The 18,629-nt window shown below is 42.9% G+C and overlaps 1 protein-coding gene across 7 annotated transcripts in view; it reads left to right on the top strand.

The window, feature by feature from the left end:
* C7H10orf71 (chromosome 7 C10orf71 homolog) overlaps positions 1-13,546 on the top strand; it is a 35,623-nt gene extending 22,077 nt beyond the window's left edge. For 6 of the 7 annotated variants that reach the window (XM_054832516.1, XM_054832510.1, XM_054832512.1 and 3 more), the window contains 2 exons: positions 274-444; positions 2,333-12,187. In XM_054832516.1, the coding sequence (XP_054688491.1) occupies positions 2,509-7,059 (4,551 nt within the window). In that variant the 5' untranslated portion in view covers positions 274-444; positions 2,333-2,508 and the 3' untranslated portion in view covers positions 7,060-12,187. Of the gene's footprint in view, positions 1-273; positions 445-2,332; positions 12,188-13,285 lie in introns of those variants that run through there. The other variant, XM_054832514.1, reaches the window with a different exon arrangement.
* Positions 13,547-18,629: the final 5,083 nt, after the last annotated feature.

Below are 18,629 nucleotides of genomic sequence, written 5' to 3'. Positions count from 1 at the left end.
CTCACTCAGCTGTTAGTCCCTGCTGGGGCTACCAGGGAGTGCTGGAGGTTGTGATAGTCATTTGCTAGGAACCTGACTGCACTCCGCAAGCTACCAAACCCTTAGGGTATCTGCTTATTGTCACTCTGGGATGGATACCTGCCTCTTCAGTAAGAAGTCCTGTAAACTACTCCTAAAATGGTTGTAAAACGTGAATGAACAGATACATGAATTAATACAGCACAAGATAATCTTCAGATTGTGCAAATAACTGTCTTTGTTTTCAAATTTCAGAGTTCACTTAAAATCAAAAAATGCTGAAGGTCGGAAATATCCCGGGACACTACTTCTGTCGAATCTACATCATTAGACTATTTCTACCTCCTCACTAAAGATGGTCAGAAATGAAGCCAAATACAAACATGAGAGGGAGTTCTAAAGATGAGAAGCCAAATTACATGGCTGGTATGTACCTGTACTTCCCACTCATGTAACAGTTAAGAATCAAAACCAACAGCAGGATGGCCTTCCATTTGTTTTCTCTTTTTTTCTCGCTGCATTATACACAAAAATGTACGTGCAGTGGCGGGGAGTGAAACTCACTTTTGAAAAATCTTTGTACAAAGTAAAATGGAGAAGCTCTATTAAGCTCATTTTATTTCTGGTGTAAGCCTATTGTAGTTCTGCATAAGTCATTGGAATTGTATGGCTAGAAAGACAGAATCAAGATTCACTATGATACTTTGACTCTAAAAATAGGCTGGCTGAGGTTTTGGGTTTTTTAAAATAGAAAAGGTGAGGAGTGTTTTCATTTGAAGAAACAACTGAGCCTGAGTAACTCGGGTGATTAAGCCCAGTTTCTCTGACTTTTCATACTTTGACCAGCACTGAATTATCATAGGGAAAAACATGCCCTTTCCAAGAGTCTCACTGAAATGGGCCAAAGTGGAATCATGGATTTGGACAGCTGGTGGGGCTGAAATCTGGATCTGGATTTCATTGCTTAGTTCTACAGTGGATCCAAGCTTGAGATGGAGATAGCTTCCACCTGTGTAGAAGCTGGAAGGTACTGTAGATGTGAACTGTGGTGTTTCAGCTCATCACAAGTTAATGGTGCAATTGTATTAGAAAATGGAGATACAAATCAGACTTTCCTTAGGGAGTCTAAAAGGACTTTCCTTTTAGCTAGCTCTTGAATAGGCTTTTAAACTGAGTCTTGCTGTAGTTTAGCCAATACCCTGCTCAAGCCCTTGAATGTGAGAATAAGTATCTAAAGAGTTTACAGAATAAATTTTAAAGAGTTTAAAGAGTTTTAGTGTATAGATTTCAAGTGTAGCTGAAGGGTCTATTTTGCTTCCATCCAAAGATTCCCCCATCCTGTCTTCATACTGATGTGGAGATAGACAAAACCCACAATGCTGTGGGCCCTGACTGTGCATCGTAATCAGGGATTAATGGAAGGCTGTGATATTTTTACTTGTGTTGAATGGGTTACCTTTTGCTCTCGGCAGTTCTGGAACTGAAACCAAATGTTCCCTGTGCTCCTTTAGTGGGTCTGCTAGAGTCCCCTAGGCACTCCTGCCTTCTGCTGGCTAAGCTGATATTAGCAGCGTCTTCAGTTTCAATATACCAACCACCTGTATCTGGATATGGGTGTCCAAAGGATTTTACCCCAGCAATATTTGCTTAGAACATGCTAATGCACAGCAAATCTTCTTTACCTGTGGTGCCATTCCACTTTCTCAAACAAGGGTTCTGCTCAGGGTAATTGTCACAGCAAAGCTCCAGCCTGATACGAGCAGGTTCATCTCTATAGACTTCATTTTCCACTCATGAGCTAACAAGTAAGTGAAAATAGAATCTTCTATGACTTTATATTTCACAAAATATTTTACATTATAATTATGATATCTCGTCAAGTGGGTTTTATCAAACTTTCTTTCATTAAAAGTAACTTTTCTCCCTTTTTATTACTAATTTTTCCTGGCCAAAAAAATGGCTAACCTTCTTAGCTAAATACACCACAGCACTTGGAAGTGTTTATGGTTGGAGGTATGAAAAGGGAAGTACATGAAATTTGGCTCTTATATCCTTGTTTAAGAGCCCAAGTGAAGAATCTGAGGTGAAAACACTTTTTTTTAATAGCATTTTCCAGAAATTAAACTATCTACCGTGAACTACTCAAATTGACCAAAATAACAATTATTTTTCATGTTGTTTATTTTGTTGCTAGCATCTTGTTTAGAATACATGTAGGAGCAAATTAGTCAGTGACTAATATATCTGGTAAATGCTCTCTGTCTAATAGGGTTAATATAGAAAAAATTATAATTTATAATTTTTGGCTTTGCAGAAAAGAAAGTTTCCTTCAGCTATTCCGTAAGATGAATCGATGTGCAGCAGCACCGTCTGGAGGAATCGCTTTGTGCTTGTGAATTGCAAACAGCTGGAACCATCCTACACAATCATCTGCCTATTTGACACCTGAAATTAATCCTTTGGATAATTCATCCATGACTCCCATCAACAATGCAGGGAAATAAGAAACATACAGAAGGACATAGTGACTCCTCAAGTATTGGGAGTCTCCTGGATGACACAGACAGAGAGGTGAGCAGTCTCACAGATCGGGCTTTCAAAAGTTTGTGTGTGGCAGAACTTGAAGACTCTTACAATGAACCAGATCTTGCCATTTCACCTGACTTTGCCCTCCAATTCTCTGCTAAATTTCACCCAGGGACATTAAACCATACCATCAAGAAAAGCAACGTCTGTAACAAACTAACAGCAAGAAACAATGAACATACAAAATGGGCTTCAACATTCCAGCAGTTACCAAAGTGTACTCCAGAGGAGAAAAGGATTGCTAAAAACAATACCTTTGCCACAGAAAGGAAAAAGCTGAATTTGCCAGTCCCTGGTCCAAGGAACAATAAACATGTTTCAAAAGTGTCCTCATTGATTAAGACATTTGATAAGACTGCAGACCAAGGGTCAGGAGATTCCCTGATAGCCCTTAAGCAGCCCATTAAGAATAGCTTTCAAAAATGTAAATTGAATCATGGAAACGATATGGCTTGCTGGGATGACACAGACATTTTAAGCATCCACAAGGAACTTTCTGAATTTTCTGAGGCTAGTCATGGTAGCCACAGTCTCAGCAGCAAACATGAGCCACAGAAAAGACCTAATAAAATAGACCTGAATTACTGTGGCTCTGATGGTTATTATCCTGTGCTGATTGAGATGTCGAAAGTAGCCAAGTCAAATTTTTCCCGTTCGTCTAAAAAGGCTTTAAAAACCAGAAGTGTGAAAGTTAATGAGCCAGCAAAAAAAGGTAATTTTCTTCACAGTGAGAATAGTGCTTTTGAGTCATGGAATGTTCATCATAAAAAACTGACTGAAAAGGAGGAATTTGTTGGTATAAAAACAAAAAAGGAAGGTCTTGCATACCTGGAAGAAGCACCATTTATTAAAGGATCCCGCACACATGAACAGAAATTACCACCTGACAAGATCACCGTTGCTAAGAAGCAGGAGAAAGATTTTCAGATGGAGCCAGCTCCACCAGAAGCTGCTTTCAGCATCCCTCTTCCAGCTGTATACGTACCTCAGGGTCCCCTCCCTTCAGAAACCAAATTTCATGCTGCTCTTCCTCCCGCACCCCCCCCTAGGATCCATGTGCACCAGGGTCCTCCTCGGCCACCCCCTGTCCCGCAGACGCTTCCTCTTCCACCCCCCACCCAGCAGGGCCATCCCCCAACACCCCCTACCCCTGAAGCCCCTCCTGTGCCACCACCCCCAGCGCCAGCTCAGCTTTCCCCTCCTGCCATGTCCCAAGCCTCTGTCTCACCCCAGTCTGTGTCCTACAGGATGGTTTCACCCTCACTCATAGCCCAAGCACCCAGCCCACCTCCACAGAGACCCCTAGCCACCTTAACCGGAGAGGAGGCCCTCAGTCCCCAACTGGGCAATAGTTGTCCACCATGGAGGAGACAGAGGGCTACAAAAGGGGCAGCAGAGAAGAGACAGACCTCAAAGGAGAATTTCACAGCCAGTGATGACACGGTTTCATTGTCTGAAAAGGCAACTGGTGCTGAACCTGGTCTGGATGTGACTCCTCTGGCTAAACAGGTAAACTCCCCTGGATCCATCAGTCCCTCTTTCAACATCACCGAACTCTTAACACCCATCATACCACCAAAACAGGAGGTGGACCCTCTGGAAAGTGAGCTGATCCCACTGACACCTCCTCCCACTGAGAGTGCAGCAGCGAGAGACCACGAGGGGAGCGCATTTGATGATTACAGCTCTCGGGATAGTTACAAGTCGAAAGCATCGAGTCTGTTATTCAACTTGAAGGATGTGCGTAAACGTGTTAAAAGCATTTATACCCCTTCTCCCCTGTTAAGGGCCTTGGAGGAGAAAAATAAAAATAGGGAAAATATACAGGAAAGTACAAAAATTAATGCCTCACTCTCAACTTCCCAAGAAAAAAGTAACAAAAATATTGCAGAGAAAGATGAATTGGGTGATATAGCCTCTGTATTGTCTAGCAGTGTTCACGAAAAGGACAATATAGCTGATTTAACTGGACACTTTACAGACAATTACCTGACTTTGAGTTCACCCCAAACAACAGCGGACTTTTTATTTTACCAAACTGGAGACAACTTGCAGCAAGACGATTCAAAACATGAAGGTCTGGTTAAAAACACAAGGGGTAATGAAAACTTCCCCTTGTTCAGATATGAATCAAATGAACCTGATTTAAGGAAACGTCTGCAGTATCCAGCACTGAAACCATTCAGTAGAAACACTGCAGATAGAACAGCTGGGCAGCCTGTGCAAAATCCCAGTGTCCAGGGTGAGGAAAATGAGAGACGGGCTGCTAATCAGAATGAAGAATTTGCCGTCAAAACACTCCCAAACCAACTCTCACCAGCAGAGGATGTGCTTTACAGTGACATCCAAACCAGTATGGTGGTAACTGGCCATGAAGCACAAGGCAAAAGAAGCAGTAGTTCTTCGGAGCAATCTTTTGTCTCCACAGTAGAGCAGCCACTTCAGGAGGAGCCATTTCCACTGGTGCCCCTGATGCAGAAGGCGTGCCTTCAAGAAAGCCACAAGACTAAGAGTGAAATGGGTGCAGACAGTAAAAAAAGCCACAAGGAGAGAGGGAAAGAGGTTGGTGAAGATGAACTGCAATATTATGCTTGTATCAGCTCTGGTACTGGTGCAGCAGAGAAGAAGGAGGGCAGGGTTACTGGGAATGAACAGAGTAGCTTGATGAAAGAGAAACTAAGGAGAGAGAGAAGGGAAGAGGCCAACAGCATGGATTCTGCTTCCGACGGTGTAAGGGACGCGTCCATCCCCAGGTCCGAGGAGCCACAAACACCCCCATCTTCAAGCTCAACCAAACCCAGTCTGTTTATGATTAAAGATAACACATTCAGGTCACCTCAGGTAATAAGGGCTGTCAAGCTGCCCCTGTTCAGGTCCTTTTCCCTGGATGATACAACGAGCAGCAGTTATAAGGAAATGGAAAGTAGGTTTGTGCCCCCAGCAGAGCACAACAAGCAGCACCAGAACATGTTGCATGCCCAGGAGGCAGGTTGGTCGGCATCGAGGAGCAGAGGGCTGCAGAACGTGAGGGATGGAGCAACCGACAGAGGGAAAGAGCCCAGTGAGCCTGGATCTACTTCAGTAACACTAGATCCCAGTCGTCTGGAAGACACAGAGAGCTTTTCATTAGGGAAGCTGATGGAAGAAGACGAAGAGACTTATGCTTTGTTAAATAAAGTTGGGAAAATGAATGAGGAAAGTGTCTGCAGAAGGAAAGAGAAGCCTCAGACTAGAAAGGCAAGACACAGCTTAACACAGCCAAATTTAGGTCTGGAAAATGACCAAGCACAAAACAAACCCAGCTATCCCACAGAAAGAAAGACAAATTACTTTAAGAATCATAATTTATCTAATCGCAGAGGTGGCTCTTGTGCAAAAAAAATAATCACTAGGGAGACCATTTCCCCTGTGACTGGCTCCATATCAGAGGACCACATGTATTCTCCTGTATCCCATGAAGCTTTAGAGGACATCCTACATATGGAAGACGCACCGGTTTTGTTAGACAGTCTTGCATGCTCTGCTGTTACAAGCCCCAGGTCAGGCAGCACAATGCACTCCATTGCTGCCAGTTCATCATCAGACAAGCTAACAACAGAGAAAGAGAATGTTATAAACCCTGCCTTGCTAAACATGGCACTAAAGAGCCAAGCTGATATGTCTGCAGAAGAGATACTTAATTCAGCACAGAGGAATCTCCCTTCTGATTCTGCAGGGGAAGCTGAGAGACTGGAGCCCAGGGGACTTGGGGAGAGAACAGCAGGTAAGCCTCCTGCTGTGCCACCAAAAACAGAAAAGGCTCTGCGGCGGGCCAAAAAGCTGGCCAGCAGGAGAAAGAAAATGCAAGAGCAACAGAAAAAACATCAGACTGAGCAGACAGATGCTGTAGGGAGAAAATCTTCTCATTCTGGAAGACCCAGTGGTGCATCAGCAGTAAGCCCTTCACCCTCTTCAACCCAGCGTAAAATCCTCCAAGACCCTGACTCTGGCCAATACTATGTAGTTGATTTACCAGCTGAAGTTAATTTAAAGACATTTTATGACCCAGAAACTGGCAAGTATGTTCAAGTTTCAGTCCCTTCCTCAGAAGGGAACTTACATGAGCCTCCCTCTTCAGAAATTATGAATTCTCCCTACGCCTCCTACCCTAGAGTGCTGCCTTTACCAGCTTCATCTGTAGCAGTGCTGAAGTCACCTTCTCAGCTCTCCGAACCTACCTGGTTAATGCCAGCTGTACCAGGAGAAACAGCTGAACTACCTGAAGATGGCCAGCAGGACTACAGATATACTGAATCTGTGGATACTCAGCCCTATATTGAACCAGCCTCTTACTCCTACAGTCAAAATGCTGAAGAAACTCAAGTTCACTTACGAAAGGACACGAGCCCAACACCAAATACTGACATAGCGTCCCTCACCGATTTAGATGATTTTGCTGCTGAAGGAGTATCTTGAAAACTGAAGTAACAAAATATGCCAGGTACTGTTTTTAAGAACCGTTTGGACAGACACATGCACACAAAAGCACATGCAGGTTTGATGTTTGTACAACACTATGTCTGAATCTCATTGTGGTTTGGGTGGAAGGAAAATGAAAGCTGACCATGTTGAAAGATGCAAGGTGATGATCACTCTGAAGAAGTGCGAAATTGAGTAAGCACCAAATTATCAGTGAGATGAAGGGGCACTGCCAGCTAAACAAATAAATACGACAGTATGAAGCCACTGCTTGCTGCTACTGCTGCTTTGCCATTATGATGGCTGGGGTTGCCAAAGCAAGTGTGCTTTTGCCCAGATGTGTTGCATGATATGTGACACAAAGTAAAACGTATGAGACCATCCTGTCCATCCTATGAGACCTAGGACAGATGCTGCATCTAGTGAACTTTCCTCACTCACTGCCTTTGAACTATATTGACAGGCAGAAAGCATGTGGCTACAAATATGCCATAAACCCAAGATTCATTTTTTTGCACACATTGATTGCCCAGATGTTATTGACAAGAAGATTGCTTACTGGATGCACAATACAACAGCCATGTAAAAAACCTTTAAACAACCAGAATACAGTTGCAGCTGCTCTAGACTTCTTGTATACTTTTGCAGTGTCCACTAACATGCTGCTGAATTCATTTCTTGATAATCTCCAAATAAGTTCCTTTAAAGTCAGGGGTTATTTATAATGCAGCTTAAACTTTCAACTTCTCTTGATACTTGGCCTGAAATATTTTTGTAAGGAGCAAGGTTGAATGAAATCCCATAATGGTATTTAATTTTTTTGTTGTTGTTGATAGGATGAGAAGACCTTTGCTTATTATAATTGAAGTGCTTTTGTTTTGTTTTGTTTTCAGGCTCCCACTGAAATATGCGCTAACTTTTAAAACCTGAAAAACATTGTACCTAATTTTGGTCTTGTGAATTTATGAATTCTGTGGTTCTTAAAAAAAAAAAAAAAAAAGAGAGATAAAAAACATCCAAAGTATTAATTTCCAGAAAAGTGCTTCTTTGGATTATCACTTTTCTTTGAAAGATCTGTGTCAAAATATCACTCATTCTTGCATAAGCTCTTTTTTATCATCATAGATAATGAGAGAACCTTGGTGAAAAGATGGAAAAATATGAATGTAATATGCCTGCTTATAAATATCTGTATTTGGAGTATTGGTTTCCTTTTCCTCTGTGTCATTTTCATACTGTTTACCCCAATTAAAACTGAAGTGCAGGAGCTCTAAGGAAGAATGATACCAGTGACTTTCAGCCTGATTCACATCTCAGGCTATTTTTACCAGATTGTTTTCAGTGAAGTGACTCTTGACTTCCTGAAAAGAAAAGGAAGAATTGAGCCTTTTGCTAATAAATACAATGTTGGGATGGGACACAGGCACTGCCCCACTCTCACAGTTTTAATATTTATGGTAGAGATTTTCTTCAGTAAATTCTTAATTTCCCAGAGCTGAGGCTGCTCTCAGGACACAGACCAACACTTTGGTGGTTTGGCTCCTTCCCTAAGCTGAACTCAGCTCCCAGCCTTCCTCCATCCCCGACAGAGCCGTGCGTTCAAAAACTGTCCTGATCTCATCAGACACTTCCTTCTGTCAGCGCTATTTGCTAAAACATTTCCCACAGAGGGGCTCGGCAGACACTAAGGGCATCTCTTTGTTGATTTCATTGGGGTTTGGATTTGGCCTTTAATGATTTTCTAAAATCTGTTTTGCCTGTTATGCAGACTTGTGTCAAATTTGCCATTTTGTGATTTGGCAGGGACAGTTGCAGCAGAGGTATGGGGTGGAAATGAGAAGCTTGTACTGGTTCGGTTTGGGCTTTGAGCACATTCAGCCAGATGCCCATATTTGAATAAACATTTATTGTTCAGTCTCCACCATTGAAATCTTTCAACACCTGACTGGATACAGCCCTGAACAACCTAGGCTGGCCTCAGAGCTGACCCTCCTTGAGAAGGAGGTTCATCCAGACATGTCCTGAAATCTCTTGCAACCTGAATTATCCTATGATACTGTCCTGCAAACATTAAAATTTCTAAACCATCTTTGGCTTGGAACTCAGAAAATGCAGTCTCTCCTGGGAAAGGGCTCATTTTGAAAGAAATAAAAAAGAATTTTACAAGGATCAATTTTCAAATTGTTAAATTAAGGGAAATAGCTCCTATTATGAATATTTTTGCTTTTTTTTGGTCACAAATATTTTGCTAAACTGACATGGTGCCATTGATGTTGCACTTCTCTGTTGCTGTCATTGTATATGGCGTAATGACTATCCAGTACAGAGCAGAATGTCATCTACATGTTAAAATATAGATAAATAGATCTGGTAAAGTTTTCCATGGTACACTTAGACAGAACCTATGTAATCTGAAAGCCTACCAGAGTGCACGAGCCTTTTTTTTTGTTTGTTTGTTTTATATTAAATTTAAATGCCCTTAACAGCCACAGGTCAAGAAGTAGGCAGGCTCTCAGAGGACAGGATAAAAGCATGCTTTCCAAGGGGAGACTGTGGATACAAAGTATGTGTGCATAGATATAAAAGAAATGGTAATTTGATAGGTAAAATATACAACCGCCTTAAAAAAAAAAATCCCTTTTGCTTGGTTAACTGTCATTTGTTTTGTAGATATGCACACTTCTGCACCCTTTTTTTCGAGGGCCTTCTTAAACTCTTACTGTGGAGAATGGGATCCTCCAATATACTACTTTTAGATACGCGAGGAAAACAGTATATTTTTAACTCTACTGTGAAGGCAAACTGAAACATGGGTATCTGAAAAGGAGCTAGTCCTAACTTGGATACCTAATAAATTTCAAGTAGGATTTCTTTATTTTGGCCAATACTTTCTGCTAGCTCAAGGGAGCTGCATTCACAGCAAACTGTGTCTCTAAACATGCACTTGTCCCAAAGGGAGTTTTGACCTAGAGAATTTGTAGCTAGATGAAACAAACAGAACTGGGGAGTTTTGAAAACAAATATGAAAATGTTTGTCATTATATATCCAGAGCTTTCCCTAGAGCACTTTTCCACAAGGAGTGAAAGATATTATAAAAGTGCTGCTCCATGTCCCAGCCTGGTATTGACTCCATTTGAGTATGAACCCATCAGCAAACCTGTCTCTGGCCTAGACCATTCTGTTGGCCAACGTCTTGCTAGGCCATGGGAGTGTGTGTATGTACAAACACACACATGAATGCACATAAACAATATGATATATATAAATATATAAATATTATATGTATTTAATATACGTATAAAACTGGTATTTGCATATCAGTATAACACAGCAGTAATGCCTGTGGTGGTGAACACAAAATTTTGTGTGTTAAAAGAAAGCCAAATGACACCTTTTCAAATAACAAATATTTTTCTTTCCTTGCCCTTTTCTGTTTGTGTTTGTTGGGTTGTTGGGGTTTTTTTTTTCCATTGCTGCTGTGAGAAACTAGGATGGAAGAGGTCATTACTAGGCAAAATGACAGCTGTGAATTGACCTCTTTCTTTGGGGGGGTGGGCTATGGGAAATGTGCAATAGTCATGAAAGCAGTTGTAGGAAAGCACCGTTGCACCATTTAAACAACAGTGACATTAAATCATAGGTTAAAGAGGTGTTGAGGCAAACTAAGTTGAATTCTGCCTTGCCAGCAGCCAGTGGGTAGGGCTAAAGAACACAGCAGGCTCTCTGCATGCACAGAAGCACAGCAGGCTGAAGGGAACAGAGGGCCATTGCTTTCACTGCTCCCTTCTCCTGCACATGGCTTTTTTTGCATGTTGCGTTTCTGGGTGTCCTGAGGCTTGTTTACAGCGGTAGTTCTTCCTTGGCAGATGTGACTGAGGCCAAACCTGGCTTACCTAGTCTTTGGCTCTTGGGCCAGAACTGCCTCCCTTTGAACCTCCTTCTCCTTCTGGCGCAAGCTGTCACACGGCAGACTTGGACTGCCGTCCTGCAGCCATGGCTCTGTCCCAAGAGCTCGAATTTCCTCATGCAAAATGATGGATTTGTTTTAGAGATTGCAATTTAATTAAAATGGCCTACATGTGTGGATTTTTATCAACTCCTCATTGGGTGTTCAGTGCCTTCCTAAGTCATCTGTCCAAGAAAATGTGTGTCATTGGCACATTATATTGATGCAACTGTATTTGCAAATAAGTAATTATTTATTAATTAATAAATAAAATAAATGGGACTTGTTTTACAATACTGGAATGACTTCTAGCCAGCTTTTTCATTGTTATTATGTCTCATTGTAATTTTATCTGCAGTTATGCCAGCAGAAAAAGTCGACAACATGGAAGTGTGTGTTTGTGCGTGCATGTGTGTGGTACACAATTAAAAGCTCTAGGAGATGAGTGGATGCAGGGCATCTGTCCCCTTCCCCTCCCTCCTACAGAGAGGGAGCAGGAGGCTGGGCAGAAACACCTTTAGCCCTGGACTCCTGCAGTCATTCCCACCCCTCCCTGCTGTGCAAGGGCAGCGGTGTGGCCAGAGGGCCCTGGGGATGTGGTGCCAGCACCCAGTCCAGCAGCACAGGAAGAGGGTCACCTTCTTGCCACTGCCCAGAGGACATCAGAGCTTTCTCATTCCCTGTACCCCATCCACCTGGGGGAAATTACTAGGTGTGTAACTTGATGTAACTTGTCTTTTTCCTTACTAACCAGTCCTGCAGACTGTATGTAGTCTCCAAAGTCTTGTCAGTGATGGTTTTACATTTCTTCTCAGTTCCTCTTATCATCTGTTGCATTATGAAACACAGCGGAGACTCTTCTCAAAGGGATTTTGGCTCAGTCCTTGTCCAGACTGGCAATTTTATTTAGACCTGCTCTGCTTTGATCCCTGACTAGCCAAGCCGTCCTTGCCGACAGTGAAAGTGTTTCCGTAGTTTGAATATAACAGAACATAAACAGAAAAGTTGGCTAGTTATATTTTTACCAGAAATACATTGACAGATTTGCATGTCTGTATTTGGGGGATATACTGTTTTTCTTTCTGAGTAAATAAAGAACTCTGAGTTTGATCCTCTGTCTCACTCAAAACCAGCATCAGAAGCTGGTGATACTGTACATGATGAGTTACATGGGCTCTAGTGAACACATACATATGCATAATTTGGAGCAACTGGTGTACAGCAGTCATTTTTATTAAGGAAATTCTGCTTCAAATATAGCCTTATAGGAGATAGAAGGAACATGGAACACTTGAGTAAATTGAACTTCAATGTGGGGTTTTTTGTGAAATGCTCATTATAACAACAGAGGTCAATGATTAATTTATTTTGTCTTTAGGATGATTATTCTGGTCTTATGATGATCTTACATTTCACTACTGTCTTCCAATATTAAAAATAATATTGTAATTATGGGGTTTAAATGGGTAGGAAATGGCTGAAAAATTACCTGCTTCTTTTTGATATTCTCAAATTTTTCATGATGTTGATTTTTTACATTAGATAGTCAAGTCTTTGGTACTCTATGGCCAATTAGAGACTTGTTTCTAATATGCTATTGAACATACTTAGAAAGCAGCATTTCAATAGTGCAGAAGAGAAATCATTTATGTCCCAATTGCCTAAAGCTCTGTGTTTTTATTAAAGCAGATTTAACTCAAGCCATTGGGGAAGCAGCTTGCAGTGATAAAAGATAAGCACTTTCCCATGTCAAAGTCCATATCAAATAAATCGAGACCTGCGGTACTTTGAAAGAAGGAGAGGAAGAAGACTCTGTGAGAAGCAGGGACAATCTTTGAAATCCTTCTACCAATGGAAAGAAGTTGAACTCCAGCAAAAAAAGCTCAAAGCTGGAGATACGCTTTGAAAAGCCAGGGCTTGTCAAAGGCAAGCTGCCTGACACGCTAACTCTTCCCTGCGCCGGCTTGGACTCCCTTGTCCTGGAGCTCCCCGGTGTGCTCACGCTCCTTGCCTGCTGGCATTCAGTGTCAGAGCCTCATCTCCTCACAATTGCCCCTCTCGTTGCTTAAAACTGGTATAGGGAATGGCAGCATTCAGAGCACACAAAAAAGGCCCCCCTGTTTTTTTGTTATGCCAGAAATGTCAGTGTTGTCACCAACAACATGAAGCATTTCAGGTGATCTAAGGTGGCCTTCTTCAGGATCTTCCTTACGTTGACAGGCCACAGATGGCAGACAGACTCTGAGATAAACAGTGATCCTTCTTTCTGTTCCCAGTACTGATCCCAGCAGAGGATGTGAACTGGATCTGGCCCAAGAGAGACCTCTTCTTCGACTGCACTGAGATTGCTGAACGTCTGTTGGCAGAATCAGTTTCTGCTGGTGAGCGCTGCTTGCCTGGATCAGGTCTCCTGAGACTGCGTCCCTTCCCAAGGAATGTGGGTGGAAACATTTCAGAATTATTCCATGCCAAAACTGGCTGTGGCTTTGTGAACTTTCCAAAAGGAAAAGTCAGAAAGAAATGAAAGGAGAATGTCATATTGCATTATAATATATGACAATGTTATTGTTAATGCATCTATACATGGATGTCTAGGTATGTCTATGTGTCTATATATAATTATAGATATAATATTCATGTTCTACTGAAGTGTCTGGATGTGATCTAAACAGTGCCCTTGAACTGTCCTTTGCATCTCCCACCTGTCAGTCTGCGTGTCCTGTTACTCGCGGGGTCTGTCCCAAGGGAGCTCCATTTTACCCTGGGCTTCCCATGTGCTCTGGCATGTTCCACTACCCCGGGGAGACGAATATTCACTTCTTTCCATATTCTTGCCAGGATCAGGGGGTGTACCTGGGATGCCCCCATACCTCCATCACTCCTGCTGGAGGAGTGAGCGGTCGCCCTCACGCAGACTGCTCTTGCTGAAGGTGCTGCAGGTGGTGAGTCCTGAGCACTCCCCCAGGCTGGGCCAGATGGGACTGTACAGGGACATGGAGAAGCCCTTTTGCTGAATGCTCCCCCTTCATGAAACCACTGCATTATCAACCCCAGACAACAAACACTTCTCCTGGCAACAGGATCAGCCCCAACAGTCCAACCCAGCAGCGTAACTGGCCCTAGCGCTGATCCTACCAACAATAAACATCTTACCTTAGCGACCAAATGAGCCCTAACATAAACCAAGCAGGATCAAATACCAGCTGGAGTACTGGCCCAAAAACCTACTGACACAGCCAAGTCGTGTGACTTGCACCTTAGCAGGACTTTTCCAATAAAACAGCTTCTCTGCTGAAAAAACAACCAACCAACCTGCTTTGACAGCACTGAAACTGCTGGGGGGAAAAAAAGCACGTTTGGGGTGGTTTTTTTCAACCACTGTCTTTTGAGCTGGGAAATTTGCTGAAAATTATTGACAAGTCCTCATTTGTTTACATGTATGTATAAGTAAACCGTCCCAGACCTTTTCTTTTGGATTGAAACAACTTTTTAAATAAATAATTCATTAAAACCCCATGTATTAAGAAGTTGAAACTAAAGCAAAAGTTTTCAAATATCTCAAAATGTTTCTAATAGTCCAAGCTGGCTTGTTACTTTGTAGTTTGTTGGGCTGAAGGTTGTTTTGGCTTTTTTCCCCCCCCAGTGTTTGTTTTTTGTGGCTTTCTGTGGGATTTTGGGTTGGGGTTTTTTTTGTTTGGTTTGGTTTGATTTGGTTTGGGTTGGGTTGGGTTTTTGGTTTTTTTTTTTTTTTTTGTCCAGTTTGGAATGAGGAAGAGATGTCACCATTGCCAAAATGGCTATGTGAGGGGAAAACAGTTTCTGGTCCAGAGACAAGTGTTCCTAGTGCTGGCTGCCACTGATGAGCCACTGTGGAGCTCCCTCTTGTGCTGGACTGTCCGTATCTCTGGATACAGCTGCCATGCGACCAGCTCCGTGCTGACGGTCTTGTTATTAACTCTGAGGGGGGGCTAATCCCGCTGCTAACTAACTCAAGTGATGGAGGAACCTGGTTGTAGTTTAATATCCTTCTGGGCATCCAAGACATGTTTAATGGTGTGCAATAACGTCATCCCTGGAGTATACTGAGAGAGGTTATCTGATTGTGCTCAGTAGGACACTAACCATGTGCTTTACACTTGTCAATTTTTACACTTCTCATCTGAAAAAAACCCAAACAACAGCCTGTTCCTTGAAAAGCTTCCAGCCACATTCATGCTGTGAGAGTGGCACTAATGTAAGAGCAATGGTATATTCATACTGTGCTTGAAGCACTCCTTCAGGGGCCACGGCTTTATCAGTAAAACTGAGCTTTGTACCACGGTGGTAAGATCACCCTGTAAATAAATCTCATGCAAGTGGTAAAACAAAGGTTTTATACATGTGAGTGCATCTGTACTACGGGCTTTTGCTGGAACAGCATTTTCAACCTGATAGGACTGAGCAGGAGGAAGCCTGTGATATTCAGGGGCCATAGATAAAAACACATACTTTTTATTATGGCTAATTCTAAAGCCAGCCCGAATCAAACTAAACCCCCACTCACTCCTAATTCCCCCAAATTAATGCTCACATTGCTGTGTATACATCGTTAACTAACTCAGCACACCGTAGACATCATCTCCCATACCACGATGGGCTGTTTGAAGACTTTTCTGCCCCTTGCTGCTTATTGCTGTCTCTGCCAGCAGAAGCACTTCACAAGGACTTCCTGGTCCACGGGTAGTGAGCCCAAAATGCTCCCTCCTGCTGACAGAAATGCGAGGAGCTGAGCTCAGGAAGAGAAAGGGCCCCAGGCAGAGAGCAGGGAGAGGGTGAAGGAAGAGCAACGCGCTTGACAGATGTTATCATTTACAAATGAAACATCTGGCCAATGCAACTCCCTTCTGCAGCAGGTGCACATCCCTTTGTGTGGGGCAAAGAGTATTGCCTGTATCTTCAGCTGTAATACTCCTCATCTCTGGTGACGGCGTGATGCAGCCAAGGCAGCGTGGCATTGAGCAGCAGGGTGACACAGAGGTACTGAGGGGTCCCAGATGGCTCATGAGCCCTCGCTGAGGAGACTGCAAGCCTTCCGAGCTATGGAGGCTGGTTCCGTGACTAAAGAAGGGGACACCTTAGCAAGAAATATCTCCCTTTGGTATGTCCGCACTGAAAAAAAGTTACGTAGGGCTCAGGATGGCTGGGCACAGTGCAGAGGGATCACTTGTAAGAAAGCATCAAGCAAGGAACTGTCCTCCTTCCTTTCCTTCCAGCTTGGACCCAGGTTGTGAGCTCCATCCACAGCCTCATAGTGGAGGTAAGGATAAAATGTTGTGCAGCAAGTCCTGGGCTTTGCTGACAGAGAAACGACTCTGTGGGATATATGAAACTGACTCACCTCAATGCAGGTCCTAAGCCTTAGGGGGTAAATCCCATCAAAAAGAGATGAAACTGGGATTTGCTAACACACACAAATGCCTGGCTGCTTCTTATCTGTGTTATTTGTCTGAACAACAAGCTGCAACATCATTCTGGATTAATCCTGGGTTCATCCCCACAGGAGAAATATTCAGGTATTTGGCTTTCTGAGTAGGATTTTGAAACTTTCCTTTCTGACCCCCATTGGACTGTGATTGTGAAATCCTCCCTGGAGAGCCTCTGGCTCAGTCCCAGTTAGGTTTAGCTCTAAACACGAGTAATGGTTCAGAGGAGAAATAGGATCAGCTCTTTTCTCCTGCACATCTTCCTTCCCTGCCAGCAGCCAATTTCTTGTGCACTGCTACAGAAATATTTCTAATAAAAATGAACAACTCCCAGGGATGCTCCTATCCCTTGCTGTGCCAAGGACTGGTGATCACATCAGCATCTTGGTTCTCAAGCATCTGCCAAAACCTGATAGCTTCAACCAGCACGACGGAGCAAGGGTGAGCCAGCTGTGATATAACAGGCAGAGTTTAGGTTCCTGGGGAGTCTTCTTTGCAGAGATGGGTTTCTTCATTTAATGGGCCTTGGATCTTATTTAACACATCGGTTCATGTACAGTGCTGGTGTAAAGAAGCTGTGTGCATATAATAAAAAACCTCAGCCTATTCAATACCTAGGGGAGTCCTAATAAATTTGCCACTATAGCAAGTGTTAGTCTCTAGAGCCAATACTGAATGCTGGAGTTTAATAAACAAAAATTCTGAAGCAGGAGAACCAAAAGGTAAACCAGTTCAGCTGACAAAGCAAACACAATTTAATTAGAAATTATAAGTTTTCTCCTGGCCTTGACCAGTCCCAGGACCAGAGTCTCAGACTGGTTCTGAGTCTTCTGATGGCTGCTCTCGGGGTGTATTTTCTGACCATACTACCAGAGGTCTCCCAACCTGGGCTGAAGGGCACTGCTCAGAGTACACAGGAACTTGTATACCAGAATAGACCTTGGCAGCTAATGAGCCCTATTTGTTCAGGCCGTCCATGGGGCAGAGGATGGGTAAGTTGTGAAAGATGACATACTTCCAGCTGTCAACCTGTATACAGCATTAATGTCCACGTACTCTGGCTTGTGCTAGGGCTTAGAAACTGGGGCAGTAACAACCACCCTGCCATTAGATGTGCCCAGAGAAGTGGATTTTTCCTTTATACAAACAGAATTGTTGCAGTCTCAGGTGCTCCAGGAGCCTGTGGAGTGATTTAGCTAAACTGTTAATTGTCAAATACTAGAAACAGCTTCAATGCTGCTGTTGCCTTTTATGAGAAAATATAGATGCAAGACTCATCAGAACAGAGTTGGAGTGGGCATTAGAACTGGAAGTGACTCAGCCTGCAGAAAAGAGCTGCCTTTTGTTGCTCTGCACTTGAGACTTCTTGGCTAAAATGATCATGTTATTTTTCCTTCTCTGTTTCATGTCATACATGTTACGGCAGTATTGCAAAAGCACTGACTACAGAAGAAGCCATCAAGGTTAAATACTGGAAGAATTATGCAGGCCAATACTTTAAATCCTGGTGAGTTTTAACTATTACAGGTTTATCACAGGAGACTTGTCACAGCTCTAAAAAATGATGCTCAGACTTCTGAGACAGCAGACCAGCACCTACTTGTCTTGTGGCAGAGAGCTTAGAGCAGGCAATAAAGATTTTGTGGTTGGATTATTAAAATATTGTTGACACGTGACTCTCAAATAAGGCTGGATTTGCTATATGCCGATGAAATTCTCATTCTAACGGGCCAGATCTATGTAAAATTTTCTTTGCTTGGTATCAGGCAAAGATCATATTTTGTGGTAATATGGTCACCTGAAGTCAATATTTTCTACAGTGCAAAGGAAGTTTTTAACTGGAAAGAATAAAGCCATTGTTTATTGTACCCTACTGCTCTTTTATTTATGGCAGGGGTGTCAAACTCTTCAGTGGAGAGGTCTGAATTATGTACTTGGAGCTCGGGTATCAGTTCAGGGCTTCTCACTTCCCTGGCTTCATACATTGCTTCCACCGCACAAACAGCCAGGCACAACAGGATCTTTATCGAGTAACAGCTCTTTTAGAGGGAGAATGTGCCACAGCAGCACACCACAAGCATTTCATCTCCATCCCCTGCTCCCTCGTGGTCCGCCCAGCAGCAAACGACTTCCTCCCGCACTGTGCTGGCTTCTTTCT

The sequence above is a fragment of the Grus americana genome, chromosome 7, assembly GCF_028858705.1.
Source record: "Grus americana isolate bGruAme1 chromosome 7, bGruAme1.mat, whole genome shotgun sequence".
Classification (NCBI taxonomy): domain Eukaryota; kingdom Metazoa; phylum Chordata; class Aves; order Gruiformes; family Gruidae; genus Grus; species Grus americana.
Note: the sequence above shows the minus strand (reverse complement) of the source record. Positions and strands in the feature narration are given on the sequence as shown.